This window comes from Lycium barbarum, chromosome 9 (genome assembly GCF_019175385.1).
Source record: "Lycium barbarum isolate Lr01 chromosome 9, ASM1917538v2, whole genome shotgun sequence".
Taxonomy (NCBI): Eukaryota; Viridiplantae; Streptophyta; class Magnoliopsida; order Solanales; family Solanaceae; genus Lycium; species Lycium barbarum.
The window spans coordinates 10,825,826-10,839,850 of NC_083345.1; the positions used below are offsets into that span (position 1 = coordinate 10,825,826).

General features: G+C 33.9%; 1 protein-coding gene across 1 annotated transcript; it reads left to right on the plus strand.

Annotated features, from left to right (window-relative positions):
- The first annotated feature begins 7,885 nt into the window (after nucleotides 1–7,885).
- On the plus strand, nucleotides 7,886–10,404 carry LOC132610109 (probable indole-3-pyruvate monooxygenase YUCCA3). Its single transcript, XM_060324374.1, has 3 exons — nucleotides 7,886–8,811; nucleotides 9,026–9,397; nucleotides 9,884–10,404. Exons 1-3 carry the CDS (start codon nucleotides 8,122–8,124, stop codon nucleotides 10,112–10,114), a joined length of 1,293 nt encoding a protein of 430 aa, XP_060180357.1. The 5' UTR covers nucleotides 7,886–8,121; the 3' UTR covers nucleotides 10,115–10,404.
- Nucleotides 10,405–14,025: the final 3,621 nt, after the last annotated feature.

Here is a 14,025-nt window from a genome sequence, read left to right on the forward strand (position 1 = left end):
GTGTCATAAATTAACTTTCGTCTATCAATATAAAAGCATTACATTATTTTTACAAGAAAGTCACTTAAATCCCAAAATGGTCTGGTCCAAGTAACGAGTGGTAGACTAGCTAAAAGGTCTAAATATTTTTCTTAATTATAATTGAAGTATTTAGGTATTAAATCTAAAAATCAATAATGAGATTTCAGTTTGTAGATGCCAAATAAAGTACTTATTAAATAGATTTAATAATTTCTTTCGGAAGAGCTACTTATTTCATCGAAGAAAACATTCTTCCGTTGTTCAGTCTGGGAATACCAACAAAAAACTTTAGAACTGAATCTTGGAAATGCAAAACCTCAAATGTCTCTTGCATCGTGTTACTTTTTGTGCACTTTGGATATCTAGAGGTAGCGGAGCCACGATTCATATCAAGAGGTATCAAAAATACTAAATATGTTGAGACCAAAGTTCAAACTCGTGATCCTTAGTGAAGTTTTACAATTCCTTAACCACTACATTGAAACTTCAACTTATGTCAAAAGGTGTCAACACTGGTATAGATACATATAAAATTAAAATTTCACCTATTTATACAATGTAATTTTCCAACGAATGGGTCTCGGGCAAGGATAGCTCTGCCCCTGTCTAGAGGACAAATAATATTAGATACAAATTTTATGTTATTGAAGAATAATTGTAGGCACATATCTACTTTATTTTTACTATCTCCAAATTCTTATATTTCTAGAAGTATATACATCATCATTTTCTTCTTGTCCCAGAATGCTTAAAAAAATATTATGGATGTAAGTTACATATACTAACAGCACAAAGATTTTTACACTTTTAGTGTAATTTAATGAACATGTGATAGCATGTTAGTTACCATTTTTACTATATTATTGGTGATATTTATCATAAAAAATTACTAATTGTAATTTCTTCATAAGTGACATTATATAAATATTTTTGAGATAATGGTCAAAATGACACTTAAACTATCACTTTTTCGTGAGTTTCCTACTTGCTATCAGGAGTGCGAGTTTCCTACCTGAACTATCACCAACTATTTATCAAAACACACCTCAAATATCAATTGTTCACTTTTCCTACCCGAACGATGGTGATAGTTCAATAGGAAAATAGAACAACTAATAGTTGGGGTATGTTTTGATAAATAATTGGTGATAGTTCATGGACAGCTACAACACCGACAGATAGAGCAAAGAGTCCATAAGGAGAAGAACCAAGGCTTGTCGTAGATAAGAGTTGTATACGATAAGTTTGAGTCTTCTATCTTATTCGTGAGAATTTCTAGAATGCTCCCCACGAAAAGAAAGAATAGTGGAATGCTCACGCTCTCGTTGGACGTGACACTCAGTTACAGTGGGTAAATTAACGAAGGGAAGAATTTGATTTAATCACAGATTTGAATCGGGTCGAAGGGAAACTCACAAAAAAATGATAGCTCAGAATCAGATGTGTTTTTTACCATTAACTCAATTTATTTTTACTCGCCAAAGCACAAAACTTAAATTCAAGAATTGATGCTAGATTAGTAGCCTAATCCATGATGTCTGGTTAAATTATCTTTTCATCTTTTTGTTTTTTAATCATCAAACTCGGTTAAATTAACTTTTCTCTTTTTTTTCCTTTTTGTATAACAAACTTGGTTAAATTATCCACCGCCCATTTAAAAGGCTAAATATTTAACGAACTCGTGGTTACTTAAAGTTGGGGAATATTTCTTACTTTCTCTTTGTTAATAGGGTGTAATAATACTTTTCTCGGGGAGAACAAGTACGCCTAAATATTAAAATTATTACAACTTTAATCTGTTTGATTAATCTAAAGATAAAGTTTGTTGAATTAATTAATCAATACCAAATTGTAATCGGAAAAGCCAAGCAGAAAGTAACGCCGACTACACATATATTATTCAAGTTCTCTCTGATTTTTTAAACAACTAAATATATAAATCAATTATTCCTACAATCGTTTCACTAAACTTTCCACAACACCCCTTTTCTTTTCGGTTCTTAATGTTTTCCATAGAATATATTAATTTGATCGTGTAAATATTTTTTTACATTATAAATGCCTAGAACATAAATGTTATTTATTTATGGATGATCCTTCCCATTGAACTCATAAAAACTACTCTTTTTGTTTCATGAGATACTTTCTTTTTTAGTTTGTTAATGACAATTCGAAATTTGAAATTAATTAATTTTACACTTTCTATTTTATCTTTAATGAAAAGTTTTTATAATTATACAAATGTTATGACACATTTAAGATCACATGTTTCAAACATTTTACAGTCACAAAAATACTACTCTTCTTTTCAGATTAATTTTACATTCCCCAAAGCTAAGGGGAAGAAGGAATCATTGAACAAGCTAGATGGACATGTCTATCATTACTTCAAAGATTAAAGAGCAAGAATACTACACTCCGTATAATCATATTACATGCTCACAAGACCAATTAATCCCTGATAATCCAATCACATGAGGAGTAATGATTTCTTGTCCATCATGAGACTTAAATGATTGGCATAAAGTTAAGAACCATTTTCTCGGTCGTCAATTCAGTATCACATGATTTAATGTCACAAGTAGTCTATATATATATATAACATTGAAACTTCTAATTGCATATTCATACATCATAAAAAGTCGAAAAAGATTTATATAGGCACTATCAATTTATTAAATGTAGGTTTTAGTCATGTAGTAGGTTTACTTTAGGTTCGATGTGTTTGCAAGTAATTTTTTATTCTCGTTAGAGACATGTAAAGAATCTGGTATTCTAAAACCTAAGGTTTTATAACGTTGGACTTATAAAATTCTTAAACTCTCTGGGATTGAGGCTTACACGTTGTGGTTGTTGTAGTATTAGATGAATCCACCAATGTGATTGCTTGGTGGAACCAAAATTTTGCTGGCATATATAAACATTTGATCAACCTAGAGGAACTCAAGCTGGATATGTGCATTGGCCTAAGCTGATATGATGAGATCTCACTACAATCAACTATGCCAATATTTTTCAAAAACTACAAAATTGGTTTCTACAATATGGGATTCAAAATCTTGCTTATGAAACTTATGCTCTAGGGGCATGTAGACAACTCAACATGTTTTAAGAAATTTCCTATAAACTTTAGTTGAAAACTAGAAGATATTGGGAAATAGCTGCACCTCATGTTTTTCGTTGGTTTTGTTTGTCCTTTGAAGGGTATACTTATGGGTTTTCATGCTCAATGGTGCTTTTAGGTGGAAAAGAATGGAAGAGAGATAGAACATACATTAAAAAGAAAATTAAATTTGGAATTTAGTGAAAGGGAAAGGCATTTATTTTTCTCTTAAGTAGATTTTGGAAGAAAATGGATAGAGGATAAGGAGGAGAAGACACATTTACTCTCTCTTTCTCTGCCCCTCTCTCTCCTCACATGTATAAAACAATAAGGACCAAAATAATTTTCATCTATTTAATTTTGTTTTCTTTAATTTCGCCAATGTAGCTTTATCACTACTAGAAACAGACGTATTTTCTATACTAGGTGGTCTACAAAAGCATGGCGCATGTCCTACTCGAGACGAAGTACTTATCGTCCCACACCAAAAGGGATGAGGGTAAAAGGCCCAAGAAAGCATCCATGGAAGGCAGAGTATGTTGAAAATGTACTTTGTCGAAAACATTTCGACGGTTTTTCTATAGGAAATCATTTTCGACGGCATCTCAACGAAACCGTACGTCAATATTTAATATTTACGTATTTTTAGTAGTGAACATAGCAAAACCGGTCTCAATCTCGGATAAAAAAAGAAGGTGCAAGTAAGTAGAGGTCAACTACGATGAGTCATTTGAATAGAGAATTCACATATATAATAATTATAGTAAATTCATATATCTAACCACAACTATATCATATGGAATTAAGAAGCAATTAATTAGTGTATCCAATTCAATTTAATTTTTCCCTCCGTCCAAAAACCATACAAATGAGGCAAAGAATTTAGTCTTTTTTTTTTAATCATTTTTGCTCCATTTAAATGGAATATGTCAAGCATTATTTCCTCCAAGTCAACGAATTAATTAAGCCGTGTGATGATTTTTTCTTCTAAGTCTTAAATACATTTTTTTGCACGGATTGCCCTTCTTTTGGGGTGGTCTTTAAATTTTGCCCCTCATATTTGTGCTCTTTAAGTTTTGGCCTTCGCGTGGATACCTGAGGTTCTGGGTTCAAATCCCCGCTCAGGCATAAAATAAAAAAATAATTTCGCAAGGCAGGGCTGGGGGAGTGTATGCCGGATCTGACATACAATCCTTAAGGAAAAACTAAAGTTATGCCGGAGGGGACAGACTTTGCCTTGAGGTATATATATATATATATATATATATATATATATATATATATATATATATATATATATATATTATTTTATTTTAATTTTATTTTTACTTTTCAAGACAAACTTTTAATTATGGCTTAAGGAAGAGTTCCGCCTTATGGGGCATATTTTTAGTTATGCCTTAACTAAAAGTGTGCCCCATAAGACATAACTAAAAATATGCCCCATAAGACATACCTAAAAATATGTCCCATAAGGCGGAACTTTTCCTTAAGGCATAACTAAAAGTTTGCCTTATAAGGCAAAGTCTATGCCTTAAGGAAAAGTTCTGCCTTATGAGGCATACTTTTGGTTATGCCTTAATTAAAAGTCTGCCCCATAAGTCATAGTTCCTTAAGGAAAAGTTTTGCCCCATAAGGCATAACTAAACTATGCCTTGAGGAAAAGTCATGCCCCCTCTGGCATAACTTTAGTTTTTCCGTAAAGACTTTATGTCGGATCCGGCATACACTCCCCCCAGCCCTGTCTTGCGAAATTATTTTTTTATTTTATGTCTGAGCGGGGGTTCGAACCCAGAACCTCAGATATCCAAGCGAAGGGAAAAACTTAAAGACCACAAATATGAGGGGCAAAATTTAAAGATCACAAATATGACGGGCAAAATTTAAAGACCACCCCAAAAGAAGCGAATTGCCCTCTTAAATATCCCATACCCTCAACTTGATATATCTGAGGAGCCGTTTGGACATGATTTCATCTCATGAGATGAAATCATATTTGGACATGCAATTTGGATTTCTTCAGTTGCAGTTTTTTTTATAGACATAAAAACCCCACAAGTTGTGAAAATCATCAAAATTTTCTCAATCCTTATACAATCTTACCAAATGAGTAAGTCATAGTAGGGATGGGCGTTCGGTTTTTCGGTTCGGTTTTATCAAACTTCGGTTTGGCTATTTCGGGTTCGGTTTTTTAAAGGTGGACACCAAACACCGAACCAAACTAGTTCGGTTCGGTTCGGTTTCGGTTTTTTCAATTCGGTTTTTTTAATATAATATTCGAAGCGATTCCATTGACACTAATTCATATTCTCAAAAGCAATAAAACATAAAACTGATAAATTGAAATCAAAATCAAACAAACAGGATACACAAGAACAGAAAACTATAATCATGACATAGGATTACTAGGTGTTATATGCATACCGTAAGAATAATTAAGAAAACACATAAAGGACATACATTAATCCTAAAGAGATATCCTAGTTACCTTTTTGTGTTAAGGATATTTGATTTTTTTCAATTAAAGTGGAAATTTAGGGATACAAATGCAAAAGAGGACTTATTACAATTAGGTTTTTTTTTTTGCTTTAAACTTAATGGGCCTGGACTATTTTAATTTTTTTGGGTAATGTATTAAATTTCGGTGCGTGTTCTGTTTTTCGGTTCGGTTTTATCAAACTTCGGTTCAGCTATTTCGGTTTCGGTTTTTTGACGATGGACACCAAACACCGAACCAAGCTAGTTCGGTTCGGTTCGGTTTGGTTCGGTTCGATTTTTCGATTTTCGGTATTTATGCCCAGCCCTAAGTCATAGTTCATAATAAAATTAATACGCTACTAGAAGACCTTTCTAAAATATACAACATCAATTGATCAAACTTTAGTTCAATAAAAAGGAAACTTTAACATGAATAGTAATGTAACTACTCTTTAATATAATCCTCCTACATGGTACGAACAATATATCTACCAACCATGTAAACATGATTGGTAAATATATCTACCAACTTATGGGTCTTTTTTTACAAAATATAAACGTATGGGTCAAATTTTACATTTATATTTTTTTGAAATCATGATTTCAAATATCAAATCATGCCTTTTTTGATAATTTCGGATTTCATCTCATGAGATGAAATCAGAGATGAAATCGCATGTCCAAACACCTACTTAGTTGGAGCAAATAAGTTATAAAGTACCATTCAAATACATGAAAGCTCATCAATTTGTAGGTTGACTCCAAATATGTGACAAACTTATGGCTTATTTTGGATGCAAAAAAAAATATAGGATATATGGATATATATATATATGTAGGTATAAGTAGGTAGTTTGAGGTCATACAAGCCACACTATAATCGCATAGCTTGGATATAGATGAAATGCTTTTATAGGGACGCAGCTCCCCTCCAGTACAGGGAGTGTCCAGTTTGTCCAGTGGAGGACTGATTTGCTGACATGTGGACACTTGCAGATCTAAGGGCCAGCAATTGTTTAACCAAAACAGCCACTTAAACAACAATTGCTGGCCCTTAGATCTGCAAGTGTCCACATGTCAGCAAATCAGTCCCCCACTGGACAAACTGGACACTCCCTGTACTGGAGGGGAGCTGCGTCCCTTTTGGACGCAGCTCCCCTCCAGTACAGGGAGTGTCCAGTTTGTCCAGTGGGGGACTGATTTGCTGACATGTGGACACTTGCAGATCTAAGGGCCAGCAATTGTTTAACCAAAACAGCCACTTAAACCATGGTTAAACTAAAGTACCATTTATACTTTACTGTTTCCTTATTGACAGGCGAGAATCTGGCTCCATTTTGGTATCTGTTTCTTCCTTATCCGACGACAAAAATCGGAAATGTCTCGTTTCATGTTTTTTTTTTTCATTTTCATTTTCTTTCTTTAAGTTCCATTATTTTTACTGTTCAAGTCTCCAAAAATTGATTAAGAGCCCGTTTGGATGGACTTATGATTTTTGACTTATAAGTTAAAATTAAAAAGTTAAAAATTCTAGCTTATGACTTTTGACTTATTTTTATCATTTTAATTTAAAAATAAGTGCTTATAAACACTTTTTTATTTACCCAAACACTTCAAAAAATGGTTAAAAGGTATTTTGGCTTAAAAGCACATAAAACAAGCCAAATCTAAGCAGGCTCTAAGTTCCACCTCAAATGACACTGTTTTCAAATTAAAATACTCCATCATCTTTACAGCCTAATATCAATATTCTAGTTCAGAATTTTATATAGGACTTGTTCGTTAATCTGAGACGAAAATTTCTATAGTATGTGTGTTCGCAATGGTTAGATTCCCAATTTTTTTCCAATTTTAATCTGTTCGATTCTCTTCTTAATTGGAGACTTGGACAGTGAAAATAATGGAACTTAAAGAAAGAAAATGAAAATGAAAAAAAAAAAAACATGAAACGAGACATTTCCGATTTTTGTCGTCGGATAAGGAAGAAACAGATACCAAAATGGAGCCAGCCTGTCAATAAGGAAACAGTAAAGTATAAATGGTACTTTAGTTTAACCATGGTTTAAGTGGCTGTTTTGGTTAAACAATTGCTGGCCCTTAGATCTGCAAGTGTCCACATGTCAGCAAATCAGTCCCCCACTGGACAAACTGGACACTCCCTGTACTGGAGGGGAGCTGCGTCCCTTTTATAGAAGTCGTTACATTGAATGTGGGGTCTCATCAATAATATATATAGGTACAAAGAGAGTTAAACAATTGTATATGTAATAGCTTATGCGTAGATACATTAATTAAAAGAATATATGTGCATCTCATCATTTTCAAATCCTAATCCCGTCATGTCCAACTTCCCCCTTATTTAAACCTCTCTATGCCTCTAAACCCCTCCACACATTTGTTAGTCAACTTGAGAACTCATAACATTTCTTCTCCTCCTTGCTCTTTTTTCCCACTAAATCTATCAAGAAACTACAAGAACAAAAGTTGAGTTTATTGCATATTTCTAAAACTTACCTTTGATGAATCAATATTGCAATAGTCCTTGTTCACCTCTAATGGTTCATGCACTTGAACAAGAAGACTTATTTGCTGGAAGATGCATACTAGTAAATGGTCCTGTCATTGTTGGTGCTGGTCCTTCGGGGCTAGCAGTTGGCGCGGGCCTTAAACAACAAGGGGTTCCCTTTGTAATCTTGGACCGCGCCAACTGCATTGCGTCCTTATGGCAAACCAGGACATATGATCGCCTTAAACTTCACCTCCCGAGACAATTCTGTGAATTGCCTTACTTCCCATTTCCAGAACACTTCCCAGAGTATCCCACTAAGTACCAATTCGTTAGCTACCTCGAATCTTATGCCAAGAACTTCGAGATCAACCCACGATTCAATGAGTCGGTCCACACTGCTAAGTATGATGAAACTTGCGGTTTATGGAGGGTGAAGACAGTGTGTAAGAATGGTTCAGTCACTGAATATATATGCAGGTGGCTTGTGGTTGCCACAGGAGAGAATGCAGAAAAGGTGGTGCCTGAATTCGAAGGATTAGAAAATTTTGGTGGACATGTTATGCATGCGTGTGACTATAAAACAGGGGAATCTTATGAAGGGAAGAATGTGTTAGTTGTTGGATGTGGCAATTCAGGCATGGAAGTTTCACTTGATCTTTGCCACCATAATGCAAGTCCATCCATGGTCGTTCGAAGCTCGGTAAATCTTATTTTCTCAACCAAATTCTTTCATAAGCGACATGACTTACGTCTGCCATGAGAAAACACTCCATTTTCTTGAGCGCATCTTTCCACACTAACAAATATTATATATGTTTGTGTACTTCATTTACTAGAAAATCTGCAATACGATATCTCCAATTCCACACAAGTATATATAATCTAATGATATCTTATGACTTCTTCATGAACAGGTTCATGTTTTGCCAAGGGAAATTCTTGGAAAATCGACGTTTGAGTTAGGAGTTTCATTGATGAAATGGCTATCAATTGATGTAGTTGACAAGATATTGCTAGTTGCAGCAAGGTTACTTCTTGGAAATATAGAAAAGTATGGTTTAAAAAGGCCATCCATTGGACCTTTACAGCTCAAGAACACAGAAGGGAAGACTCCCGTCTTAGACATAGGTGCATTACAAAAGATTAGATCTGGAGGAATAAAGATAGTTCCAGGAATCAAGAAATTTTCTCAAGGAAAAGTAGAATTTGTGAATGGTGAAATTCTTGAGATTGATTGTGTCATCTTGGCAACAGGGTATTGCAGCAATGTCCCTTCCTGGTTAAAGGTGAGAAAAAATAAACAAGTTTTATGTTTATTTTTATTTTGTTTGGTTGTGTATCCAAGGTGGTACATTTAATTTTTTATTTATGGATTCTTGTGACAGTTATGGAAGTTGGTTTTTTGCAGATTCTCTGTTCCTATTTCTTGTAGTATTTGTTAGTGATCAGGTGGATGGTATTCTCATTTGCTGCTTCAATTTTCTTTTTAATTTATTGGGAACAGAGAAACATAACTCATCACTTCCTATCTTCTTTTTTTTATATTCTCTAGATTTTCTTTTTCTTTTACTATGGTAATAAGCTTTCCAGAAAGAAGATTGAGTTTTCCAAGCAAATGGTTGAATGCATTAGATCACAGCTGTGAGCTGCAACTTAAATCCTGTTTCTATTTTACTTCTTTCCCTGTTTCATTGCATGATCATTCATTTTTAAGAGTTATCAAGAATATTTTTCTTTGAAATTTGGTCTAATGAGAATTTTTTTTAATTCAGGAAAGTGAATTCTTTTCAAGGGAGGGATTTCCAAAAAGCCCATTTCCAAATGGATGGAAAGGTAAAGCTGGTTTATATGCCGTTGGATTTACAAGAAGAGGACTCTCTGGTGCATCTTTGGATGCCATTAAAGTATCACAAGATATTGGAAAATTTTGGAAAGAAGAAATTAAGCAGAAAAATCAATCTGTTGCTGTTGCATGCCTAAGAAGAAGCAAGTTACCTTTCTAATAAATTTTCTTTCTCTTTTTTTTTTTTTTTTTTTAATATTTACTTTTTACCTTTTCTTCCTGTAAGTTTACTTGCCAAGTAAGCAAAAAAAAAAAAAAGAGTAAAGACCATTTGTGACAAGAGAAGGAAGAGGCAAAACAGAGAGCAGCCCTCTCCAGAGAAATCCCAAAATTCATTTTTGGGCATTTTTGTAGGAAGAAGAGGCTTTTTTGAGCATCTAATCTTAAGGAGAATGTGTATAAAAGGTTGAAAAATATGTACTAATAGAAAAAATGTGACTTTATATATCTCATTTCCTGCAAGTAATTTAATCAGTTACATAAAAAGTATATGTTGTTCAATTTATGTATCATGAGTCGTGTACATCATGCTTCAATGCTTGTGAAGGAAATTTTATCTTCTGATATCATGAAAGTTGGTAAAGAATGGTCAAAGGTAATAGAAAGGTTCTCTCACTCAATAAATCTTGGTCCACATAGTCATTTATTCTACTGATGGGATCTATCTTTAGAACATGGTCCACCTAGGGGCTGATTAAATATGGTGGACCAAATATCCATAATTCCACAACATCTCTTATTTCAATTTAAATATGACATAGACTCTTCACTAGTTTAGTTCAAGAAATACCTATGCGAAATTCTTAGAGTACCTCCATGTTGCCAAGCACATGGATAGAGCCCACAAAAAAGAGAAAAACAGAGGGTAAAAAGATCCCATTGCCTTCAAAGTCAAACTTGGAAGGTAGCCCCAAGGATTGGTTCAGTCTAGATTGCTTGGACACTTGAAAAATGTTGTTGTATGCGTGTCGAATCCTTCAAAATGTATATTATTTTTGAAGGATCTAACGCGAATGTAGCAACATTTTTAGAGTCTAAGCAACATAGGGTTTATGGTAAAATCATAACACCTGATGTGGAGATTAGACGCACATAGTAAGTTCAAAACCAGACACGAACAGAAGGCCTCATATATCAAAAAGGATAGAAGGGCAAACCCGTTATACATTGAGTTTCTAACAATGCACCAACTAGCTAGCCCTCGAAAATTTCTTGGTTATAAGAAAAAAAGTCAAACTTTGAGGACAATTTCATATTGTTTCATCTCTCTTAAACCATCACATGTATAATGGTATACTTTTAAGAGGTTTACCAAATTAGATAGAATTAAAAATACCATACCACAGACCAATGCCATATGAGTCTAGCTCAGTCATTATCACCTAGTGAAGTGAGAAGATTGTCTTGAACTTCAAAGGGGACAAATGCATGGATGGGGTAGTTTAAGGATTCATTCAGGAGGAGTCAAAGCTCCATGTATGAATGGAAACTTCCTAAATCCTTTCCATCCACAAATTTCCCTTCTTCAGAAGTCAAAATATTACTAACATTTCTTCACAATATCTCAAGTAACAGCTTGCCTTACCAAAAATAGAAAATTTTAAATAATGATGATTCATTTTATCCATCTAGTCTAGCCACCTATCAGCAAATCTATATGAATCTTCCATGTTAGCTTCCTAGATTCTTCTCCTCTCTCATTCTTATTTATTTGGTTCCTGTACAACGTCCATAACCTGAAATTTTCATTTTTCTTTTAAGAATCTAAAAGAGATAGCGGGTACGGCGGCAGAGCTATGATTTTGAGTTTATGAGTTCTAAATTCTTGAAAAGGCATATTATTGAGATTATTGAGTTCTGGATAAATTATTTATTCATATTAAGTGGACTTTTAAATACAAATACAGGGTCTGGTCAAAGCTACTGAAATCTACCGATCCTGTTAGCAGCTCCGCCCCTTGAAACAAACAGTAGGAAGGAAACTGTGGGAGGAAGAATGATAGGTTCAGAAGAGTGGTCCATGGTTGTCTGCTTGGTGACAAATTTTATTTCCTGTTTTTAACAATTTATTGTAATAGATGGGAATTGAACTTCCTTTCAATGAGATCCAACATGAATTAAATTTCCCATTGCATAATGAACAAAGAACATAAAATTTCCACTGACAGAAAAGAATTAAACAAAAAGAAGAGAATCCAAAGAAGCAGTACAATATATAGACAACCCATATGAGTTCCCATGCTGTTGAATCAGGCATGCAGCAACCTTTATCTACTGTCCCATCTATAATTGCTTCACCACCACAAACAAAAGTCTTGTAAAAAGAAATATTAAAAAAATAAAATAAAATAAAAGGTCAGTTTCAAACCTTAAATGAATGTAAAACACACAGCTCATGTTCCTCAACTTGCTCCATGTAAAGTGTTTGAATTAACACTTCAACCAGGAAGCTACAGTTGTTATTATGTCCTTTTCCAGTGGAACTTACTTAGGTTTTTGCTAACCTATTATTAGACATAACTTGTACCAAGAGAGAAATACACATGGCCTGGGTCACTTAACTATATCCCAAAGTTTCATGAGAAAGCCCATTCCTTCATGCTCTGATAAGGAGCCACTTTGCAAGTGTTAACTTGAGTTGGCTGGGGGGCACTATCCTTGTATCTTACTGTTGCATGTCCTACCAGATAAGTGTGTATCCTGTTATTAGTAAACACACATTCTGTCTCATTAACAAAACTTAAACCTGAAACTTTTCTATTCAAGGATATTTGTTAGTCCTAATCAAAGAATTTGCTCTGACCATTAATTATTATGCAATTTCATTACATTAAATATGGTAAGCGAAATTTGTTATCCTATATTTAATTTGTTGAATGACTGCAAACATATTTGTTTTAAGTTTGGTAGTTCATGACTTACGCACGAGGTATCTGCTACCTCCCACCAGCACAGACACTGGGTAACTCTATCCACCAAGACGTGGACAGATAAGAAAAAACCACCTAGTATTTGTAACCGAGATTTCATGGTTCTCAACCCACTTTATTGACCGCTAGACCATACCTTTGGGTGCTATTGGAACTCCAATATCTACGTGCATTTGCTGCTGGATGAATTTTCAGAATGCTTTTTGTATATAATTCGTATTTACATTTGTGGACATGCATTTATATTACTGTTCACTTGTGTATATTGGTTATGTTCACACACACACACGTATATATATACAGTATACTTTTTAAAAAATATATATATATACAGTATACGTTCACTTGTATATACAGTATACGTCATTGCTTATGTATGACGTTTTATGAATCAGCAAATCATGACTTTTCTTTAAAAAAGAATTCTTTTTAAAACCATAGAATTTAAATATCTCCATTTACCTGGAGTATATGAGGTAATTGAGTATTTGGGTTCCAATGTCATAACTTACACCAACACTTGGGAAGTCAAAAAGTGAAATACTTCAAAGCTCCAGCAAATTTTTACCCTTAGATTGAAAAAATTTGAACTCTGTGAATCGTTCATGGAGTTTGAACTAATAAATGCTTGAATTTCATGAATTGCTCTTGGAGTTTGAACTGATAAACATTTGACAGTAATCGTTCATAAAATTCGAAACTCCAGCAAATTTTTACACTTACTGTGAAAATTTGAACCCCATGAATCGTTCATTGAGTCTGAACTCATTAATCATTCACGGAGTTTGAACTCCAGGAATCGTTTATGGAGCTTGAAACTCCAGCAAATTTTTACGCCTAGGTTATGAAAGTCTGAACCCTCTGACCTCAATCATCCATTGAGTTTGAATTTAAAGTTTGGACTGATAAATCATTCATGGAGTTTGAACTTATAAGAGTTTGAACTCCATGAATCATTCATGAGTTTAAAAATAAAACAAATTTCCAAATGTGCTGGAGTTCCACTTATCAAAATTTCGAACCCAACACTGTGTGCAGGAGTTGCTCCATGTTTTAGCTAGGGGTATTTTTGTCCAGATATTATTTTCGCCTAAACAATCTATTTCTCAATTGCATTTCAAACTAGTGGCTAAATATTACC

Bases quoted from the DNA above. Each gene is read 5' to 3' on its own strand.
- LOC132610109 (XM_060324374.1), top strand. From the start codon at position 8,122: ATGAATCAATATTGCAATAGTCCTTGTTCACCTCTAATGGTTCATGCA. The intron at 8,812-9,025 runs GTAAATCTTATT...CTTCATGAACAG, and splicing joins CCATGGTCGTTCGAAGCTCG to GTTCATGTTTTGCCAAGGGA. The intron at 9,398-9,883 runs GTGAGAAAAAAT...TTTTTAATTCAG, and splicing joins ATGTCCCTTCCTGGTTAAAG to GAAAGTGAATTCTTTTCAAG.